This window comes from Elgaria multicarinata, chromosome 11 (assembly GCF_023053635.1).
Source record: "Elgaria multicarinata webbii isolate HBS135686 ecotype San Diego chromosome 11, rElgMul1.1.pri, whole genome shotgun sequence".
NCBI classification, from domain to species: domain Eukaryota; kingdom Metazoa; phylum Chordata; class Lepidosauria; order Squamata; family Anguidae; genus Elgaria; species Elgaria multicarinata.
In genome coordinates this window covers 26,114,319-26,134,344 of record NC_086181.1, presented here as the reverse complement: position 1 = coordinate 26,134,344, position 20,026 = coordinate 26,114,319, and the positions used below count along the sequence as shown (strand labels likewise).

General features: G+C 41.1%; 1 protein-coding gene across 1 annotated transcript; it reads right to left on the bottom strand.

Moving 5' to 3' along the window:
• Positions 1–3,240: 3,240 nt before the first annotated feature.
• On the bottom strand, positions 3,241–16,220 carry LOC134405591 (vomeronasal type-2 receptor 26-like). The gene is made up of 5 exons (XM_063136834.1): positions 16,141–16,220; positions 13,007–13,298; positions 10,919–11,776; positions 8,089–8,215; positions 3,241–4,136 (listed from the first exon to the last, which is right to left on the bottom strand). The coding sequence occupies exons 1-5, from the start codon at positions 16,218–16,220 to the stop codon at positions 3,241–3,243; spliced, it is 2,253 nt and encodes a 750-aa protein (XP_062992904.1).
• Between the last annotated feature and the right edge of the window lie 3,806 nt (positions 16,221–20,026).

Below are 20,026 nucleotides of genomic sequence, written 5' to 3'. Positions count from 1 at the left end.
TCAGAATTAATCACTATCCTTTTGGTAATTGAAGAGGAGGCTGATTACCAAATAATTACAGATGAAAACTTGTTTGTCACATCTGAAAAATATGCATTTTCTCCTACAAAAATAGATAGAAAATGAGGGTCAATACAGCTTGGGGTGGCCCACAGAATGACATTGTTAACAGAAATAATAGAATCTGGTCTGGAATCAGAGGTAAAATGCATATGTTTGATGATAGGACTGACCATCTTGAGAAGATGGCCTCGATTGATTTAGCCTGCAATCCAACACTTTTACCTGTGTGTAAGTCCCATTGAACTCAATAGGGCTTACTTTAGGGTAGACATGCACAGGATTGTATGGTTGATCTGTGGGGTGAAAAAACTTACTGTACATTCCCATACATGCTTACTCAGAAGTAAGTTCTTTAACAAGGCTTATTATATAACAAACATTCATGTACATTGATGGTGCTATATAAATAATAATAATAATAATAATAATAATAATAATAATAATAATAATAATAATAATCTTAGATAACCCATCAATATAACCTAAAGTGGAGGGGGGAATGAGCTGGAATTTAAGCCAAAATGGGCTTACTCTATTTCAATTATGTATTGTGGAAGTAAATTCAAGGAAGAGAACATATTTCACACCTTTAATATAATGCTTGGGAAGTGTTTGTAAAATAAAAGTCTTTTGTTCTATTGTCCTTTTCACTTTGAAAGCTGTGTGTGTGTAATTGGTTTTAGCCCAGTGGTAGTCCTCACAGCAGGATTTGTGTTTCTAATAAAATCGGTGAGTAAGCCAGGGCAGGGAGGGCTTCCCACGTTCTGCTCTCTGGTTTAAATATCCCCATTACTACTTTCTAGAACTAGATTTTTAAATACACAGCCAAAGGCATGATGATGCATGTGTCATGCTAGAAAAGTTTCTTCTCTGAACAAATTCTGGAAGATTCTGGTAGATCATTAGAGTGTTTCTTATCTCCTATGTCCTTTCAACTGTTTTATATGCCTTGAATAAAAGTAGTGTTTTGCTTTTTAAAGTCTTAGGCTACATTCAAGAGAGCAGGTAAGACTAGAATAAAAAGTCATAGTAGCATTATTATTTTTTATCCTGCTGAAGAAAAGAGAGCAACTTTTGACTGGAGCTTTCTGGCCTAATCTACACCAAGCAGGATATGGCACTATGAAAGTTGTATATTATTATTATTATTATTATTATTATTATTATTATTATTATTATTTATTTATTTATATAGTGCCATCAATGTACATGGTGCTGTACAGAGTAAAACAATAAAATAGCAAGACCCTGCTGCATAGGCTTACATTCTAATAAAATCATAATAAAACAATAAGAAAGGGAAGAGAATACTACTGCTTTATAGCAGTATTGAAGTGCACTGACAACAGTTGGGCCCATTGACACATACTATATACTGCTTTCATACTGCTATATCCTGCTTGGTGTGGCTCCTGCCTGTTATATACTGCTTTCATACCACTTTCATAGTGTAATATCCTGCTTTGTGTAGATTAGGCCTCTGTCCCGTCCCCCCATCTAAGGATGGGGAATGAAAATAGCTTCATCTTTGGAATTCATGGCCTCAATTGTCTGCTTCAAATCACTGTGTTCTCCACAGTGGACTTGTTCAAACATTTCTTTGGTCTCCTCTACTCTATTGTGACAGAATTATAGCAATTATCTCTGAGAAGCTTCAAATCAACTTGTAAATAATATCTAGAATGAAGTCTATAACTCAGCAAAAAAAAGTACATACTTCTAGTGTAAATTGTGAATGGATAGAAGGGAGTTCTCCAGCAACTGCCCACCCCCACCCCCAGCAAAAAAGTATGAGTTTTAAATGTGTGGGGTTATTTTTTCCAATGTACTGGCGATAACCAAAAACATTTCAGCCCTATCCCAGTATATCACCAGCAGTTAATAGCCCTGAATTCCCAGAATATTTCTCCACAACCCAGCATTGACTTGCTTCTCTGATGTTTCTCACATTATGGCTCTGGTGTCTTTGAAGGAGCAGTAATAGAGATTCAATGAAACCTGAATTACCTTTCTTGGATTCTGGGGTTATGAGGCTTCTATTGCAAGACAGGAGAGTGGTCAAGATGAAGACAAGATTAAAAGATGTCAAGAGTTTGGAATTCAGTCAATTTGTTAAAGTCCAAAATGCAACCAACGAGTACAAAAATCTGTTGGCCATTGAATCATATGACATCTGTACAACCCCAGGACCATGTATTTGATATGTGTAGATATCAATGAAAACAACTAGGACTCTTCCATGTGGGTTGTGATTTGGACCAATCTTGATTCTTTCTCAGTTGAAGAAGCTCTGTGCATGTATATCAGTATGAGAATAGGATACAATCACATGGCTTTTGAAAATATTAGAGATCCCATGATCCCCTCATGTGTTGTTTCTGTCCTAGACAAATCAGAACCTATTTGAACCAGAACTCCCAGGTTTGAAAAAAAAACACCATCCATTTTGCTTGCCTTCATGAGCCTCAAAAATGACTGTCTATAGTACAAGCCAGCCTCAAAATATGACCACAGGATTACTTGTTGGTGGTATAAGGCTAGCTAAGAGGTTTTTGATCAAATGTGGTTTTTTTTGTGCAATTCCACTGGTTTCTTCCACAGACACATAAACACGTTCCTTTATTAATATTTTATTTGGAATTTTTGCTCTGTTTTCCAGCCAAAAATGCTCTTAGATCAGCAATAAGGAATCACACACTGCATGCCCACAGAGCTTAAAACCTAAAGACATGATACTAAATGTAAAAGGAATATTTAGGTGGAAGGAAAAATGCAAGCTGAACATTTGTTCTTAAAGTTACAATTCTCGCAGTGATTGGCTGAAATGAAAACATTCAGGTAGCTGGATGGAATGGGTACTTCCACGTAACAGATATGGGAGAAGAGGAGCCAAAGACAGCTGGTTTCCTTTTCTTCTTCTGTTGCATCCTGATGGAATACATGGACCAGTTTGAGAGGATTGCTATGAGAGTTTCATTGTAAAGAGAAAGTATGGGGGGGGGGAATCAAATAATATGTACCACATGCTCTTCTTTTCTCTCATTTAAGCTATGGGGAAATTGAAGATATCTGAGGGAAATTTATGAATGGTGGATAATGATAAGGAAACACAAATATTCTGCTGGGCATACAGAACTCACACATCCTGATTAGAAAACACAGAACAGGACACAGACATTATCTTCTTATTAGCTGTTCCCTCTTATTCAGCTCAGGTCTAAATACAACAATGTAATATTTAGGGAAAAAGATGCAACCCAGCAATCCAATGCTGGAGGCTAATATTGAGAAAATCTCCGCGGCTACCATGTATTTTCCTTTTGTGCTGAGGTAGGTGGGAACAAATGATAACCAGACACTGCAAAAGACCAGCATGCTGAATGTGATGAATTTGGCTTCGTTGAAGCTATCGGGTAACTTTCTTGCAAGGAAAGCCACAGTGAAACTGATAATTGCCAGGAACCCCATGTAGCCCAAGACAGAATAAAACATAGTCACAGACCCTTCATTACATTCACATACAATTTCTTCAATTATTGAGTGCATGTCCATATCCGGGAAAGGTGGAGAGGTGGCCAGCCATAAAGTAGAGATGCTTGCTTGGATGAGGGAGCAGAAAAGAACAATGGAGATGGCCAGTCTTTTCCCCACCCATTTCCTCATCTTGGATCCTGGCCTGGTGGCCATAAAAGCCAGAACCACAGTGATTGTTTTTGCCAGCACACAAGAAACAGCCACTGAAAAGGTCATGCCAAAGGCAGTTTGTCGCAGCAGACATGTCACCTTTTGAGGAGAGCCAAGGAATAGGAATGCACAAAGGAAGCAGAGGAGAATGGAGGTGAGGAGGGTGTAGGTGAGGCTCCGGTTGTTGGCTTTGACTATGGGAGTGTTGTGATGTTTCATAAATGTCCCCAGCACCAGAGCTGTGATCAGTGAAAAGGAAATAGTGAAGGAGACTAAACTGAGCCCGAAAGGATCATCGTAAGACAAGAAAGTTATTCTCTTGGAAAAACAGAAATCCTGATCTTTACTTGGAAAGTCTTTGTCTGGGCATTTGTTACAGTCAGGCATATCTGAAAAAGAAATGATGTGGTCTTCAGCTCTCACATAAACATGCCGTAAATTTCAATATAGATCAGTAACTGTGAAAATCGTCAGGCGGGGGGAAATCGTGTTTCCCTACTGTTGCTATGGCCTCCTGCTGCTGCTCCAAAATAGTGACGATTTCTTTACATGGAGAAAGAAAGAGGAAGCAGCAATGACCACATGGTCCATTCATGCATGTAGTTAGCAGGGTAAGGAAGCACCACTGTGCAGACATGGATTGAGAGACTAGATCTGGTGCCATTAAAAATGATTAAAATCTTTAATAGTTCTTGTCTGTGCTTTGAATTTTTTTCAAAACCTCTTATAAAACTATGAATCAAATTACCTTATATAGATATCAAAAACTCTAAATTTGATTGTATAGGCAATAAACCACTATTGAAATGTTAAGGATACCATAGGTGTTGTATCCCATGTGAGTTTGGTTTTGTAAATAAGTTTTTAAACTGTGTTAATCTGATTGATTCTAGCTCCTGAAGAAGGATTATTTTTAATCTGAAATGTCGAACATTCCAGACACAGACAAGAACTATTAAAGACTTTAATCATTTTTAATGGCACCAGAGCTAGTCTCTCAATCCATGCCCACATGGTCCATTCAATCAGTGTTTTTATTGTGCTGCTTTTCCTGCATGCACAATAAAAGGAAATTGTGGCAAGTTTCATTTAAAGAAAATAAGTCGGATTTACCAGGGTCTATTTTGTCACAGAAAAAACATGAGAAGGTGTGGCAGATGCACGGGAAGTGAACAGTGTTGTCAAAAGGACGTGCAAAAAAATGTGAGTGGGCAGTAATAAGGATCCAATAAAATGTTCATCTGATGATGCCTTGTGCCTCTCACATAGATATAAATTCAAAATATATATTCAGTGCTAATGGTGTGAAATGTGGCAGGGGGTAGATTGGCTGGTTTGGAATAGGGATGGATGGATATGCCATTTCCCATCTAGTGAGGGGAGACATAAATCATGGGTTATCTCCTCCCACTGTGCAGGAAAAGAAAGGAACATGTGATCATGCTTTTTGCACAGGTCATGGCCTCTGTGGTTCTTCCTATCCAGTTCTTTCCTTGCCTCCACTTGGAACAAAACTTGTTCTAATCTCTGTCAACAAACTCTCTATATAAGCCTCATTATTTTCTAAACCTCTTCCTATCTTTTTCCTTAGCAAACTTAGAGCTTTTCTCTTCTTTCACTTTTCAGTCCCACCCCCCCGCTCATCAAATTTTAAAAAAGAAAGAAAGAAAAAGGAGGCAAAGGAAGCTCTCCCCCCTCTTCATGCTTCTTTTAGCACAAGATACTCCAATGAACAAAAAGAACTGAAAATCTGGAAAGAAAGAAAGAACAGTCATCATAAGAACTGACATCATTTGTGAACGGGATGCCCCCCTCCAATGCAGGAACAAAGGTATTGACACACAACCTGGCACAAAGTTATTATTGACAGGATCTACACTACTGCTTTAAAATGGTTTATAACAGCTTTGGGGCTCATGCTATGAGAACAGTAGGTTTTATAATCCCATGATAGATTACTTCTCACACTGGATGGGCAGGGCCGGTGCTACCATAGAGGCCACTCAGGCGGCCGCCTAGGGCACCAAGCTAAGAGGAGCGCTGGGCGCAGCGCAGCACTCACCCGTTGGCTGTGAGCCGGCCTGGCCCAAGGATTCAGCTGGGCCTTGGAGGGCGAGATGGCGCCCCGTGCCTGCCCAGCCGAAGCGAAGGCACGTGGAGTTGGGGCGGCTCCACGTTCGGACTTCCGGAACATGCCCAGAAGCCCGAACATGGAGCCCCTCACCCCACCCCATCGTCCCTGGCTTCGCTTCAGCTGGGCAGGCACAGGGCGCATGAGGGTGACACAAGGCAGGGGGTGGGACTCAGTTCTCTCACTGTCACATGCAGCTGGGCCTCCAGCACCCCCCTTAGCACTGAAGAAGAGAGGGAAGAAGAAGCAAGAAGAAGCAAACAGCAAGCACCAGGAGGTAGAGAAGAAGAAAGAGAAGAAGCAAGTAAAGTAAGACTGAGGTGTGTGTGTGTGTGTGTGTGTGTGTGTGAGAGAGAGAGAGAGAGAGAGAGAGAGAGAGAGAGAGAGAGAGAGAGAGAGAGAGAATGTATGGGTGAATGGGGTGCATGGGATCTTTGAGTGAATGCATTTTAGACCCATAGTTATTTCTTTCCAATTTGTTTACTATAATTGGCATGACGTATTTCTTGCACTTTAAAATAAATTTAGCAATTTCAAGTTTTGTGCTTCTTATTTTTTTCCAGGAAACATATGTTCTTAAAAATCAAAGTTGGCATATTTTTTGGGTGGGTGCGTGGGTGAAAGTAGTTCACCTTGCCTAGAGTGCAAAATAGTCTGGGACCGGCCCTGTGGATGGTAATGGAAAACTGGGTACTTACCATGAAGTTCTATTCTAGTTTGGTGCACAGGAGACATCCATATTGCACCTTGCAGCAGGCTAAGCTCTCTTATTAATTAAGTTTTCCAAAGGCTGTGTGCTGATTCGTAACAAACACTTTTTTGTGTTGTTCTGCTTGTTCAGTTGCCTCTACATTTTCTTCTTATATTCTTTGAATGTGTGTACATATATCTGCCTGGCTCTTTTTGCATACTTTAAAAAAGTGCATTGTTTTGTACACATTTTTCAAATTATATGCATTTTTATATCAATCCGCCCATTGATTAAAGCACATTTATGCTCATTTTGGAAATCAGACAATATGCTAATCCTTTTGCAGCAAATGGTCAGTGATTGTGTTTAAACCATGGTTATGTAGCTATTATTATTATTATTATTATTATTATTAATTTCCTGCCTTTTTCCCAACACTGGGCCTATGGTTAAGAATGGTTCACATGCCAGGCTAAGTTATCGTGACATCCTAAGCCAAAATATGTTTAGCTCGAAATGCTTAACCACTGTGGTTTAGCATGTTGTCTGAAGAGGGTCAAAGTATTCATCTTTGCACACTGTTGAAAATTGCGTATTTCATCAGATGTAGGTTTTTTTGTTCTGTGGAATGCATTTCAAGTCCTGAAATCTAAAGCTTTTCGGATTTTGTCTGGTCTGTGTGAGATTACTGGGGCTGCACATCTCCTCGTTTTACATCCCTAGTTTTAAACTATGTGGTCTAAGCAAAATCGTGTGCTTTAAAGAAAAGGATGCCATAAGTCAGCTGAGATAATAAAGGTGTGCTCAGTTTGACTATGTCCTATCAGATAATCCCTGCCCGTTTCACTATTAGGCTCTGCTACTTGGTGGTTTTGCCTAGCAAATCACCTGATTGGCAAGTGGTGTTAATGGCTATCCAGCTTCTATCATGCAAAGTATGTTAAGAGAATTCACAGATGGGCCTAATTAAAGTCCATTGCAAAAGTGAAGTGTGAATTTGATAAAGGCATTGATGATGGGTGCTCGGCCTAGAAGAAAAGGAGACAACCTTTGTATTGATTACTTTTCTTATAAGCCATGGCCAATGAAAAAGTCATGTTTGAATCATAGAAAACAATGAAGCTAACTACAATAATTTTAAAGTGTTGTATTTCCATCATCCTGTTACTTAGAATGCCTTGGAATTTTTATTGGCTGATATAGACACCTGCTGTTTCTGCTTTTGTAGCTTCCTCCTAGCTCCTGTTTACAAACCCTTTTGATCCTGTTTCAAAGACTGATGAAAAGTATCCTTGATGAAGAAAAATGTTATACACTTGTTTGAATTTGAGGCCATAGCTAGACCTAAGGTTTATCCCTGGATCGTCCAGGGGTCAAACCTGTTCATCTAGGTGACACACAGGGGATCCAGTGCTCAGGCAGGGGCGAACCCTGGATGATCCCAGGATAAACCTTAGGTCTAGCTGTGGCCACAGTCATTCTGTTGTATAACTCTATATGCTATACGAATATCCCTTACCGGTCTGGTTTGAAATCTTCCCTTCTGCACACGGAATGCATTCATAGCAGCAAAATGGCTTCCCCTCCTTTACTTTCTTGTGAGAACCAGGATGACAACTTGCAGTACACTGAGAAAGAGGCCGGGACTAATTGAAAAAAGATTGAACACAGTGACAATCATAGGAAAAATGAGCTTGGAATCCTTAAATTTCTGGGGCTTTCTGAACATTATGAATTATTTAGACCCACATTAAGCAGTGTTTGAACAGGCCCAATAACAAACACTTGATATGGTGTGTAAGCTGTTGCTTTATTAAAACAATGAATATGTTTATTATTTAAAATGTCTTATATTGATTTTCAAAGTGAATTACAAGATAAAAAAATGCAATTGAAAACAACATCATATATAACATTTAAAATATCAGCAAGATTAAAAAATCAAATCTAGAAAAAAGGATCAGATTTCATTTTAAAACAGACTGAAATGTCCAGTTCCTTAAGGCCTATTTAAAAACAGGCAAGGAGGGAGCTATGCACACTTTCCAGAGTAGGATATTCCAGAAAGATGGGGTTGCTACAGAAAAGATGCTATCTCTTTTGCCCCACAACCTTTTTTTTTTCCTGCTTGGCAAATGATGGCCTATAATTGTCCTAGCAAAGGTCTGCCAGAACAAGAAAGTTTTGCCTGCCTCCAGAAGCATAGCAAGGAGAAAGCCAGTCCAGCTTCCCTGAGAAGTGATTTTCAGAGCCCTGGAACAGGCATCAAGAAGGCCCTCTCCTGCATTCCCACCAGCCATGCCTGTGATGGTGGTGGGGCAGATCAGTGGAGCTTCCTTCTATAACCTCCAGTGACCTGCCTGAGCCAAGCATTCTGAGATATAGCTACCCATTGCACAACTGGTGGGTCCCACAGGGATGCAGGAAGACATGGCTACTACCCCCAGGGAGAAAAGGCCCGTTGAACAAAAAGGGAGACCTTATATAGAGTGACATTATTATCCATTTATTGCCAAGCAGTGACATTATCTAACAGAAGCAAACAGATAACAAGACCATTGCAGGTGGCATTTCCCTGTGCTACTTCCTTGCTCAGCAAATGAATCACAGAGAAACACAGGATGTGATGATATCCATTAAACATTACCAGGAGATGTAAGGAATACATACATGTGGGTAGTGGGCATCTATTTATGGTAACATCTACTTCTGCTTGTATGAATGGGGTTTGGTAGATTATTTTTAGAATGTCAGTTGTGACATTAAGAACTTTTGTGAACCACCCAGAGAGCTTCGTCTATCGGGTGGGATAAAAATGCAATAAATAAATAAATAAATAAAATATGTTTGAACTATAATTACTATATTTTAATTTATTAAAAACACACACACCCCAGTAATATAGTTATCACCAAAGCCACTGGCTCAGCAATAGAGACAGAAATATGTGCCTCCTAACCTTTTTACATTATCTTTCCTTCCATTAAAAAATTAGTCTTTCATAAGTCCAATGGAATTAATTTTTGACATCAGAATGGAATATCAGTAAAAACACACACATGCATATCTAAATCTCTTCTCAAAAAGCTGATGATCAGAATGCCCTCACCTTGGAGCCCTGATTGGTGCCAACATTGATTTCATTTCGATGCTAAGTCAAAACATGGCTTTTTAACAAAGCCTTTGATGGTTAAACTCACTAGCACATTGTTTTAACTGTTTTAACTGTTTTTACTGCTTTTAAATTATATATTGTTTTAACTTGGATCATGGTTTAATTTGTTTTTAACTGTGCATATATATTGTTTTATACTGCATATTTTCATCTGTATGCCACTTTGAAATAGTAATGATATAGGGCAGGATATAAATGTTTTAAATAAATAAATAAATAAATAAATACCTGGTTAAACCAGCCATGCCAGGTGAGGGCATCCTCAACAATGGTGAATGCTTGATCTATTTGAGCTTCGGGATCCATCCTCCCAACTCTCACCCTTTGAAATGATTGGTTGGAGAAAACAATCCAGTTGATCACATCCAATCCAGCAACAACCTCCCCATTCTGGTTGAAGAAAACCTTGTCTCCAGCGCTATTGTTAAATGAGACACATTTCAGAAAATGACGGAGCTGGAGTGTAGGGGAAGGCAGGAGTTTAGAAAGGGCTGCATTTGATCTTTCAGATTAATATATAAAGGGACAACAAGGGAGAGGGCCTTTTCGGTGGTGGCCCCCCAACTGTGGAATGATCTCCCCGATGTGGCTCGCCTGGAGCCAACACTGTTATCTTTCAGGCGCCAGGTCAAGACTTTTCTCTTCTCCCAGGCATTTAATAGCATTTAACAATGCTAAGTTTGTTCTTTAACGGACCCCAGAACTGTTGTTTAAATGGATACTGCTGTTTTTATACTGTTGTTTTTGATGGTTTTAAATTTTGTATATTTTTAATGTTTACTGTTTTTAATTTTTGTAAACTGCCCAGAGAGCTTCGGCTGTGAGGCGGTATATAAATGTAATAAATAAAAATGAATAAAGACACCAACGGAATGATGTCATGGATAGTTTTCAACTGGGAAAAGATCTATAGATGAAGAGAAAAACTTTTATGACCCAGAGCTTGCATTAGTGCATACTACGTGAATCAGTAAAATTAGAACAGTCTACTGTGGTCACATCATACATTCCAAGAGAACCAAGAGGAAAGCAAAATAGCTGATGGCAGGTGGCACTGTTCAGTCATTTCTCATTTGGCGAAAGGAAGATGAAAATGTCAACGCTGGAAGACTTTGCCAGAGAGTTGACACCCAATGAACAGTCCCCATCTATTTGAGGAGGGTTAAACAATTACCTGCCCAAACTGTAGATTCTGGAGCTTTGGTCCCACTTCATCCATCTTGGCACCACGGATGGCTCTATATGAGAACTTGGCATGATGTAGGGCATGGGCCACAGCATAGATAGCATTGTAGATGCTGTAGCTGTGGCCAGTCATGCCCATTTCAAAAAATGATCCAGGAAGGCTCTCCAGCTTCTCTTCCCCTACACAAATGTCCCCATCCACCTCACCCACAATATTATTTGGCAATACACAGCCAAAGGCCTGTTCCCAGAAGCACCTGATAAAACCATCTTCTTTAGTGCTGGATGGATTTATGCTCTTAAGAAATTGCTGAAATCCTGGTAGGTCACTGGAGTGGATTCCAAAGGATATAGCACCATGGAATATTGCTGTATCCCAATTCCTTTGAAAGGCAAATGAAGTGATCTCCATATGGCATGTTGTGATCCATACCTTTGCATTCTTTGTCATGTGTTCTTGTTCTGAGAGATATGGAAACCATAGAAATAAAGCCATGGAATATGATTCTGCATAGGCTACCACGATATTTGCATTGCTGACTATCACTTTATCAACTATCTTTGCCCCCTGCTTCAGCAAGCCATTAGTTTCAGTGGTGTAACTTAAATTGGGGACTCTTTCTATGTAGGCATAACAGACACCATTCTTCGAAAATAGTGGAAGTAGAATGTGCAGAAATCGTTCCCCATTGTCATTATCTGTAACAACAACCCCAATCCATTTCCACTTGAAATGAAGGAGCAAAGAGAGAATCCCCTCACACTGAAGGGCTTCCTGAGGGGTCATCTGGAAGAAGAAAAGGCCTGGAGTTTTTGCATTCATGACAGGAGCAGGGCCGTAGATGAGCTAAGGAGAGATTTTGAGTAGGACAAAAGACATTAAGAACCATCTTTGTATAGCCATGACACTTTCAAAGCAATGTACATGCATAGGACTGGCCTTAAGAGTGGGTGAGCTGGGTCACCCAAGGTACTGAGCTGAAGGGGGCACCTAGTTGATCTGAGGGGGGCACCGATCTCAGCTGAAGGGGGTGCCAGGCTGAGCTGAAGGGGGCACCAATATCACACCTGCATGTGGCCCCATCAACCCATTGGATGGCCTTGTAAAAGTGACCTTGGGGAAGGGGCACCAATGGCACTCCTTACCTGGGGAACTATTTGTCTTAATGCTGGACCTCTATATGCACGTCATACATTATTACTCGTAGGCAAATGGTTAGGCGGTCTGATCCATCAGGATGGTTCTTCTGCTTAAGAACAACCCTGTGAGGTTACTACATGTTATTGTTCCCATCATAGAGTTGGTGGGGGCAGGGTTTGATCTGAGAGAATAGTGAATGGCCTATGGCCATTTAGTTTTTCAAGTATGAGGGGAGAAGTGTCTTTCATTCTAGTGACAGAAATTGACTCTGGGGACAAATATAGACTTCAACTGAAAGATCCTCCAGGGATAGAGGGAAAATCAGTCTGCTTTACTTTCAATACAATCGGCAGACTGTGGAAAAAATCCAAATTCAGTATCCTATACAATATTCCCTAACAAAATCAATTGTGTACACATTTAAAAGAACAACACCACCACCAGAGGATCGCAATGCAAAATTCAGCAATGTGAGAAAACCAGAAGGATGATTGTATCTCAGTTTGCATATTAGTCTGTGAAGTGTCAGTTAGATTAGCTCATAATAGGTGGTGGTGGTACTGTCCCAGCTCTGTGCACACAGCTCTAACTCTGTAATTAAATACTGGGGGCTATTTGGGAGCAATTTTAGAAATTTTGCTTTAGCGAAGCAAATCAAGACTTCAATATGTATAATGGTATTTACCAGGTATCCAGAGCAAGAACAATAAAACAACTTTTCATCCAGCCTGGACATGTGGATTGGGGAAGAGTTTGCATTTATTATGTGTTTGAATGATTGAGTGGGGCAGGGGGGAGCCCCCTTTGGTGGAATTAGACACCTCATTATTTCGAGTGCACCAATTTCTGTCTCCAAATTACAAAATGAAACTAGAAAGAAAAAAGAAAGAAAGTGCGAAAGTCATGGTAGATCCCCAAGCTCCCAAAATAACCCACCTGTGGAATCTTATATACATCCAAGATATTTGCCATGTGAAGAGAGATTCTGGAATCTAGTCCCCCAATTATTGCTCTTAAATTATGTTGATTATCACATTTGTAGTTTGGCATAAATTTCTCCAAGGTGGATAAGAATAGCATTGTGGCATAATAGGTCTGCCGTGCACTGAAATAGCTGTCATAGATGTGGAAGCCCAAGGTGACATTGGGTAAGATCTGAGGGTTTTCATTGATTTCGTTTACTGCAAATGCCAAGGCCAGTAGATGCTGGTAATGCTTAGGCAATACACTGCAATGAAAGTTGCAGTCTGCATCAGAAAACTATTCCACATATATTATTATTATTATTATTATTATTATTATTATTATTGTTATGATTTATTACATTTATATACTGCCCCATAGCTGAAGCTCTCTGGGCGGTTTACAAAAGTTAAAAACAGTGATCTTTAAAAAGAAACATCCAAAATTTTAAACCATAAAAAGCATAAAATACAAACAAAAACAGACAATATCCACTGAAAAACAATTATTGTCACTATGTTCTGTAGCAGCAGCATTAATAGTACTATAGCAGTTATATTAGCCCTTATTTACCCAGTGTGTGGCTGCTGTAATGAAGGTAAACTCCATGACAGGTATTATAAAAAAACGGAATTGAGACTAAAACTGCAAGTATCATACCGCCTTTATCTATGCTGCAACCACACTTAGAATACTGTGTACAGTTCTGGTCACCACACCTAAAAAAGGATGTTATAGAGCTGGAAAAAGTGCAGAAAAGGGCAACTAAAATAATTGAGGGACTGGAGCATGTCTCCTATGAGGGAAGGTTACATCAACTGGAGGCTCATCTACACCAAGCAGGATATTCCACTATGGAAAAGGTATGAAAGCAGTATATAAAAGGCAGGAGCCACACTACTGCTTTATAGCAGTATTGAAGTGCATTGACAACTGTTGAGGCCCATTGAGACATATACCGCTTTCATAATGCTATATGATGCTTGGTGTGGCTCCTGCCTTTTATATACCACTTCCATAGTGGAATATCATGCTTGGTGTAGATGAGCCCTGGGGTTGTTTAGCTTGGAAAAAAGGAGGCTAAGGGGAGACGTGATAGAGCTGTCCAAAATTATGCATGGTGTGGAGAATGTGGACACATTTGGTTCCCTCTCTCAAAATACTAGAACCCTGGGTCATCCCATGAACTGATTGGTGGGAGTTCCAGGACAAATAAAAGGAAATACTTCTTCACACAGCCCATAGTTAAATTATGGAACTCACTACCACAAGATGTAGTGATGGCCACCAATTTTGATGGCTTTAAAAGGGGGTTGGATACATTTCTGGAGGCAAGAGCTATCAATAGCTATTAGCTATTGAGAACCTGATGGTTGTGTGCTATCTCCAGTATTCGAGGCAGTAAGCCTGTGTGCACCAGTTGCTGGGGAACATGGGTGGGAGGGTGCTCTTGCACCATGTCCTGCCTTGTTGGTCCCTTGATGATGGCTGGTTGGCCACTGTGTGAACAGAGTGCTGGACTAGATGGACCCTTGGTCTGCTCCAGCATGGTACTTCTTATATTCTTATGTTCTTGTTCTTGTATTAATTAATGCAAGATGGTCCACATAAAGAACAAAACAGAACAACTTCAGTGCTATGTGAGACTCTCTATCTACATGGCTCTCTATCATTTTTAGGGAAACCTTACTAAAGTGAGTAAAGTGTGTATTGCACACACGTTACTGGGTACTCATGGATTTCTGCAGGTCCTGTTCACAATGTCATTCACCTCCTGTGCATCTCCTGCCCCTTCTAGTTTTCTTCCCGTGATTAAAAAAAAGAAAGACCCCAGTAAGTCTGAATTATTTTTAGAGATGGAACTTGCTGCTATCTCCTGCTGTGTGTAAGAGAAGCAGCACGATGAAAGTGGCTCACTGAATGGGCCATGTTCATGTTGTTTACTTCCTCTTTCCTCTGTCTCAGAAAGAGGCAGTATTGAGCAACATCAGCAAGGGTGGAGAAGCGATGGCAGGGAAGCGTGAATTTCCCCTGTCTGATGGAGCTCTAAGGCCTTGCTACACCTAAGGATTATCCCAGGAAAATGGAGGGATCAGCCCTGCCTGCTCCCAGGATCCCCTGTGTGGCATTTGGATGCACAAGAACAATCCTGGGATGATCCCAGGATATAAGGCTGGTGTAGACATGCCCTAAGTCTAAATTGATATTGAAAAGGCTGCCTAACACTTATAATTAGAGAGTGGGCTACATCCAGATTGAGTTGAGTCTAATCTATCTATGACTACATCTAGATCCAGGCCACTAATTCCAATCACAGTCTTATTCTATGGTATAAGCCTTTATTATCAACTGTCTTAGGAATGCAGTTCCAATGCACCAGAGTTGTCTGAGAAAATGAAATAAAAAAACCCTAAGAGAAACCAACAGGTTGGGTCCAGATCTACAGTGAAGTCAGTGGGACTAACGTAGGTCTCAGTGATTTCAATGGGCCTGCTCTAAATTGGAGTAAATCTGGAACCAACTCAGATTTAAATATTAATATCAGATGTGCTGAAGGTGGTGGTGGCAGCAGCTCCCATATAGGTGGGAAAATGAAGGGCACTGAATGCATGTACATGTCTTTGTGGAGACATGCCTGCTTTATCTCAAGTAAAGATAAAATCTTTAACCTTAGTTGAGTCCCCAGATATGGTTGCTGAGAAGGATCAAAGGATCAAAGGAGCAAGAAGGCATATCATGTATGCCAATATTCGGGATACAGGAGAGGTACTGAATATTGAAATAAAATAGGCATGTAAGTGGAGACAAAAGTAACCACAGAGAAACTGGTTAACCACAGAAACTGGTGGAGGCAAGAAGTGGAAGAAGGACAAAGGAAATGTAAAAAGAAATAAGATTATTGAAAAGCTAAAATGCATCATCAAGTGTCTTTTTTCACGTAAAGATAAGAGGGATTGTTTTCTTCAACATTCTCCAAATTATATTAACATCTTTCTAAAGCCCAATGCAATGTGTTTCTGTTTTGCAACTCTAGCATGCTCTTATTTTCTGATCATTCTGGATACACAATCAAAGGATATAAAATGAGGAAACAGGTCAATCCTTACACGACTTCCTCTGATGTTGCTGGTGGGGGTCGTTCAGTGAAGGAAACTGGATTGGAGATGAAGCCACTAACAGAAACCATGCTACCAATGATGATGTCTCCTGACTGATGATACTTCTGAAGTGGAGGGTAAGGGATTGGGATCCTACCTTTCTCAATATGACTCTTGCATACCATGGGAAAGTGCAGAAACAGCAGTAAGCACACTAAAACCATCATCCTCAATGCAAAGCAAATCTTCACTTTACACACAGAGTTTACCTAATTTTCTTCTACAAATCTATCATTAGCCTTCTCCTAGGTCCCTCTCCCTCCCTCTAAATATTACTGACCATATTTATAACATCCTTTGCAGTCTTTGTGCTTAGTTTTGCTAGAGGCTTCCTAAATTCCATGGGGATTTTGAGAATCAGCGGAATTAATCACCATCCTTTTGATACTTGGAAGGAAGGTAATTGCTCATTTCAATCTGGGGATACCCTGTGGAACTGATGAAGAAAACATCTTTGTCACATTTGTATAATAGCTTTCTCTCCCATTTAGACAGGCAGTGAGGGACAATAGGGCTTTGGATGGGCCACAACAAGCAATACACAGCAGAAATAATTGTCTAATTTAGAATCTGATTTTTTAATAAATAAATAAATAAATGACTATGTTTGCTGATAAGGCTGGGGTTTCTTTCAGAAGATGACCTTGATCAATTTTGCTGTAATCCTATATGCACTTTCCTGTGAGTAAGTTCCACGGAATTCAAAAGGACTTACTTCATTTTAGCGATGCATAAGATTGCATTGTTAATGTATGGAAAGAGAAATTAGTTTTACTGTGGAGTCTATGGCCCTTTCTACACCTAAGGGTCTTCTAAAACAATAATTTTATTGCAGTCAATAGACCATTCCAGCAGAAGTTACATACAAAGGCCTGAGCCTTTAACTATTAAAATGACAAGTAATCAAAGAGGATCTGATAGAAATGGCAAAGTTCAAAAACTTGACCACTTGCTCAGTGAATGACTTGTCTGAGCTCTGAAGTAAAAGGAACATTAGGAATTCAGTTGGATGACCAGGAAAAGACTGAAAATTGGGGTTCAGAAGATCATTCCTAGCCCCTTGATAAAATCTACAGAACAGTAACATATGTGATTTAGTTTCCACCTTGATATTTTTACAGGGACAGCATCTGTTGGGGAGAGGGCCAACCAACATTATGGTTCCTCACACGCCTGTACTCTGTCCGTATGCCCTTGGTTTTAGTGTGACACTCTTCTGCGGTTCGTTTATGGTCTCTCTTGCCCATCTCCAGTGCCACCTGTTGGAACACATTAAAGTTGCAGTAGCTAGCCCTCAGCTGCTCTTGTATCCTCTGTTCTCCCCAAATGTCCAGCAGATCTAGAATCTCCTGGTGCTGCCAAGTGACCCCCCCTTCGGAGCCATTCCTGATACCCACACACGGGCCAAGCAGAAAGAAGGGGGACTCGTCAGTTTCCACACCAGCGGAGGTGCAAAACCGGCGTCCGCAGCCTGCCACCGTCACTCCCCCCGCCCAGCAAATGCAGTCAGAGGATAGGGGCGTGTATTGACACAGTGCAAAGGGGCCCCAGGACATGTGCCCACCCAATGGGCTGATGCTTCCCTGACCTTCTGCCTGCCGCCGTGCGGCCGATGGAAGATGGCCGCCCACCCTCGCCTGTTGCTCCCTTACACCCAGCTGCTGCGTACCCGCACCAATAGGCACACAGCCCTGCCTGCCTCTACTGTGCCCGTCATTCCCTCACTCGCCTTTACATCGTCTGCGCAGCCTAAACCACCAGCATTAGGACGGTACCTGTGGCTGCCCACCGCGACAGGCCACAAACTTCACATTACAGTTGGATGCCCGCCTTCCCAAAAAGTGAACCACACAGAGGTACCAAGCTGCACATAACCTACACCTCCACCACCACCACCCCAACAACTCACCAGACAGTTTTTCGGTCCTCCGTTCGTGCGCAAAGTGGACCTGTTTAGTTAAAAAAAGAAGCCGCACCACTACCACAGCTGCACACAGGGCGCAAATGGAGGATGAGGTTTGGCCGAAACTGCTGGCCACTCCCCTTAGCATGCCTTCTTCCTGACCAGTGCTGACCTCGCCGGAAACCGTGCTGACCTCATTTTGTCCCACACCTCCACCCCCCGTATCCAAATTAGTGTGCCCCGACAGGAAAAACCAGGCTTGAAGCCATTTCATAAAACACGGCACAACAGAGGTTTCACCACAGGATTAATATGGATCCTGGTGAACGTCATGTGGATCTGTAAGGACGTCACCGGTATGTAACACGCGCTTCAGCCCTGTCTAGCAACAGCCTTGGTTACATCCAGATGTAACGACACAAAGGGCTGCAGTTGGTGAAGTGCAATAATAAACAGAGCCAAAAGGCACCCAATTGCATATACTTAAAAACAACAGTAAACATAAGATGTCTATGTACACCAACCAGAGGTTTTTGGACATGATTGAGATAAGATACGTTTTAAGGCAAAATAGGCAGTTACATTGACAATCAAAATTATATATCATGAAAGTTACAAGACTTAATGAGAATTACAAACAAAATGTGTAACAGATGTGTTTTTATACACCAAAAGAATAAGAAATGAGCTATGTTCTTATAATAGGAATCCGGTAATTCATGCCGTTTCATCTAGGTTTATAATCGAGCAGAAACCTCCTATAGTCTTCTTGAAAGAACTAGAAAAAATGATTTGTTTATCTGTGGATTCAATGAATATGAAGAAAACGTTAAGACAACAGAAACTCTCTTTGTTTTTCTTTGTAATTATAGAGTAGGAGAAAATATTGTTACTAGGGATGTGCTCCGCTCCGATTAGGAGCGTAGAAGCAGTAGCGGATTGGCCTGCTCCGCCTTACCCAGAGGCGGAGTAGGAGCGGACCGCGGACCCCCTAGAAGCAAGGCGAAGAGAAGCGACCATTTTTCGGAGCTCCGAGTTCAGTCGGAGCGCTCCGGTCGCCATCTTGAAAACATTTCGCCATAGGATTGCATTGCGGCAAATAATCGCGCATAACTACGTTGTTTTTGAAGCTATCGTTCTGGAAATTCTTGTGCACAGAGAGTCGTGGATGGGGGTCATTTTGAGACCACTCTCACCTCTCTGCGTGCTGTGGTTCACGTGCAATATTTTTTTAAAAATCGGGGCAACCGCGGGGCTCAAACTGCGTTTCGGCTTTTCGCCCATAGGATTGCATTGAGGGAAAGAATCGGGGATAACTGGGGGGGGGTTTAAGCTATCGTTCTGAAAATTCTTGTGCACAGAGAGTCGTGGATGGGGGTCATTTTGAGACCACTCTCAACTTTCTGCGTGCTGTGGTTCACGTGCAATATTTTTTTAAAAATAGGGTCAACCGCGGGGCTCCGTTTCGGCTTTTCGCCCATAGGATTGCATTGAGGGAAAGAATCGGGGATAACTGGGGGGGGGTTTAAGCTATCGTTCTGAAAATTCTTGTGCACAGAGAGTCGTGGATGGGGGTCATTTTGAGACCACTCTCAACTTTCTGCGTGCTGTGGTTCACGTGCAATATTTTTTTAAAAATAGGGTCAACCGCGGGGCTCCGTTTCGGCTTTTCGCCCATAGGATTGCATTGAGGGAAAGAATCGGGGATAACTGGGGGGGGGTTTAAGCTATCGTTCTGAAAATTCTTGTGCACAGAGAGTCGTGGATGGGGGTCATTTTGAGACCACTCTCAACTTTCTGCGTGCTGTGGTTCACGTGCAATATTTTTTTAAAAATCGGGGTTTGGGTTTTTTTTATTTTTTTATTTTTATTTTTTTGGAAGCGATGACAGGCACATTCAACTCCCAATCCTGATGAGAATTGATCTCCTCA

What these genes read in the sequence shown, in the direction of transcription:
- LOC134405591 (XM_063136834.1), bottom strand. Translation starts at nt 16,220, where the DNA reads ATGGTTTCTGTTAGTGGCTTCATCTCCAATCCAGTTTCCTTCACTGAA. An exon ending in GCAACATCAGAGGAAGTCGT is followed by an intron (nt 13,299 to 16,140) that starts GTAAGGATTGAC and finishes CTTTCATTGCAG; the next exon opens with TGTATTGCCTAAGCATTACC. An exon ending in GAAGATTTCAAACCAGACCG is followed by an intron (nt 4,137 to 8,088) that starts GTAAGGGATATT and finishes TTTCTTTTTCAG; the next exon opens with ATATGCCTGACTGTAACAAA.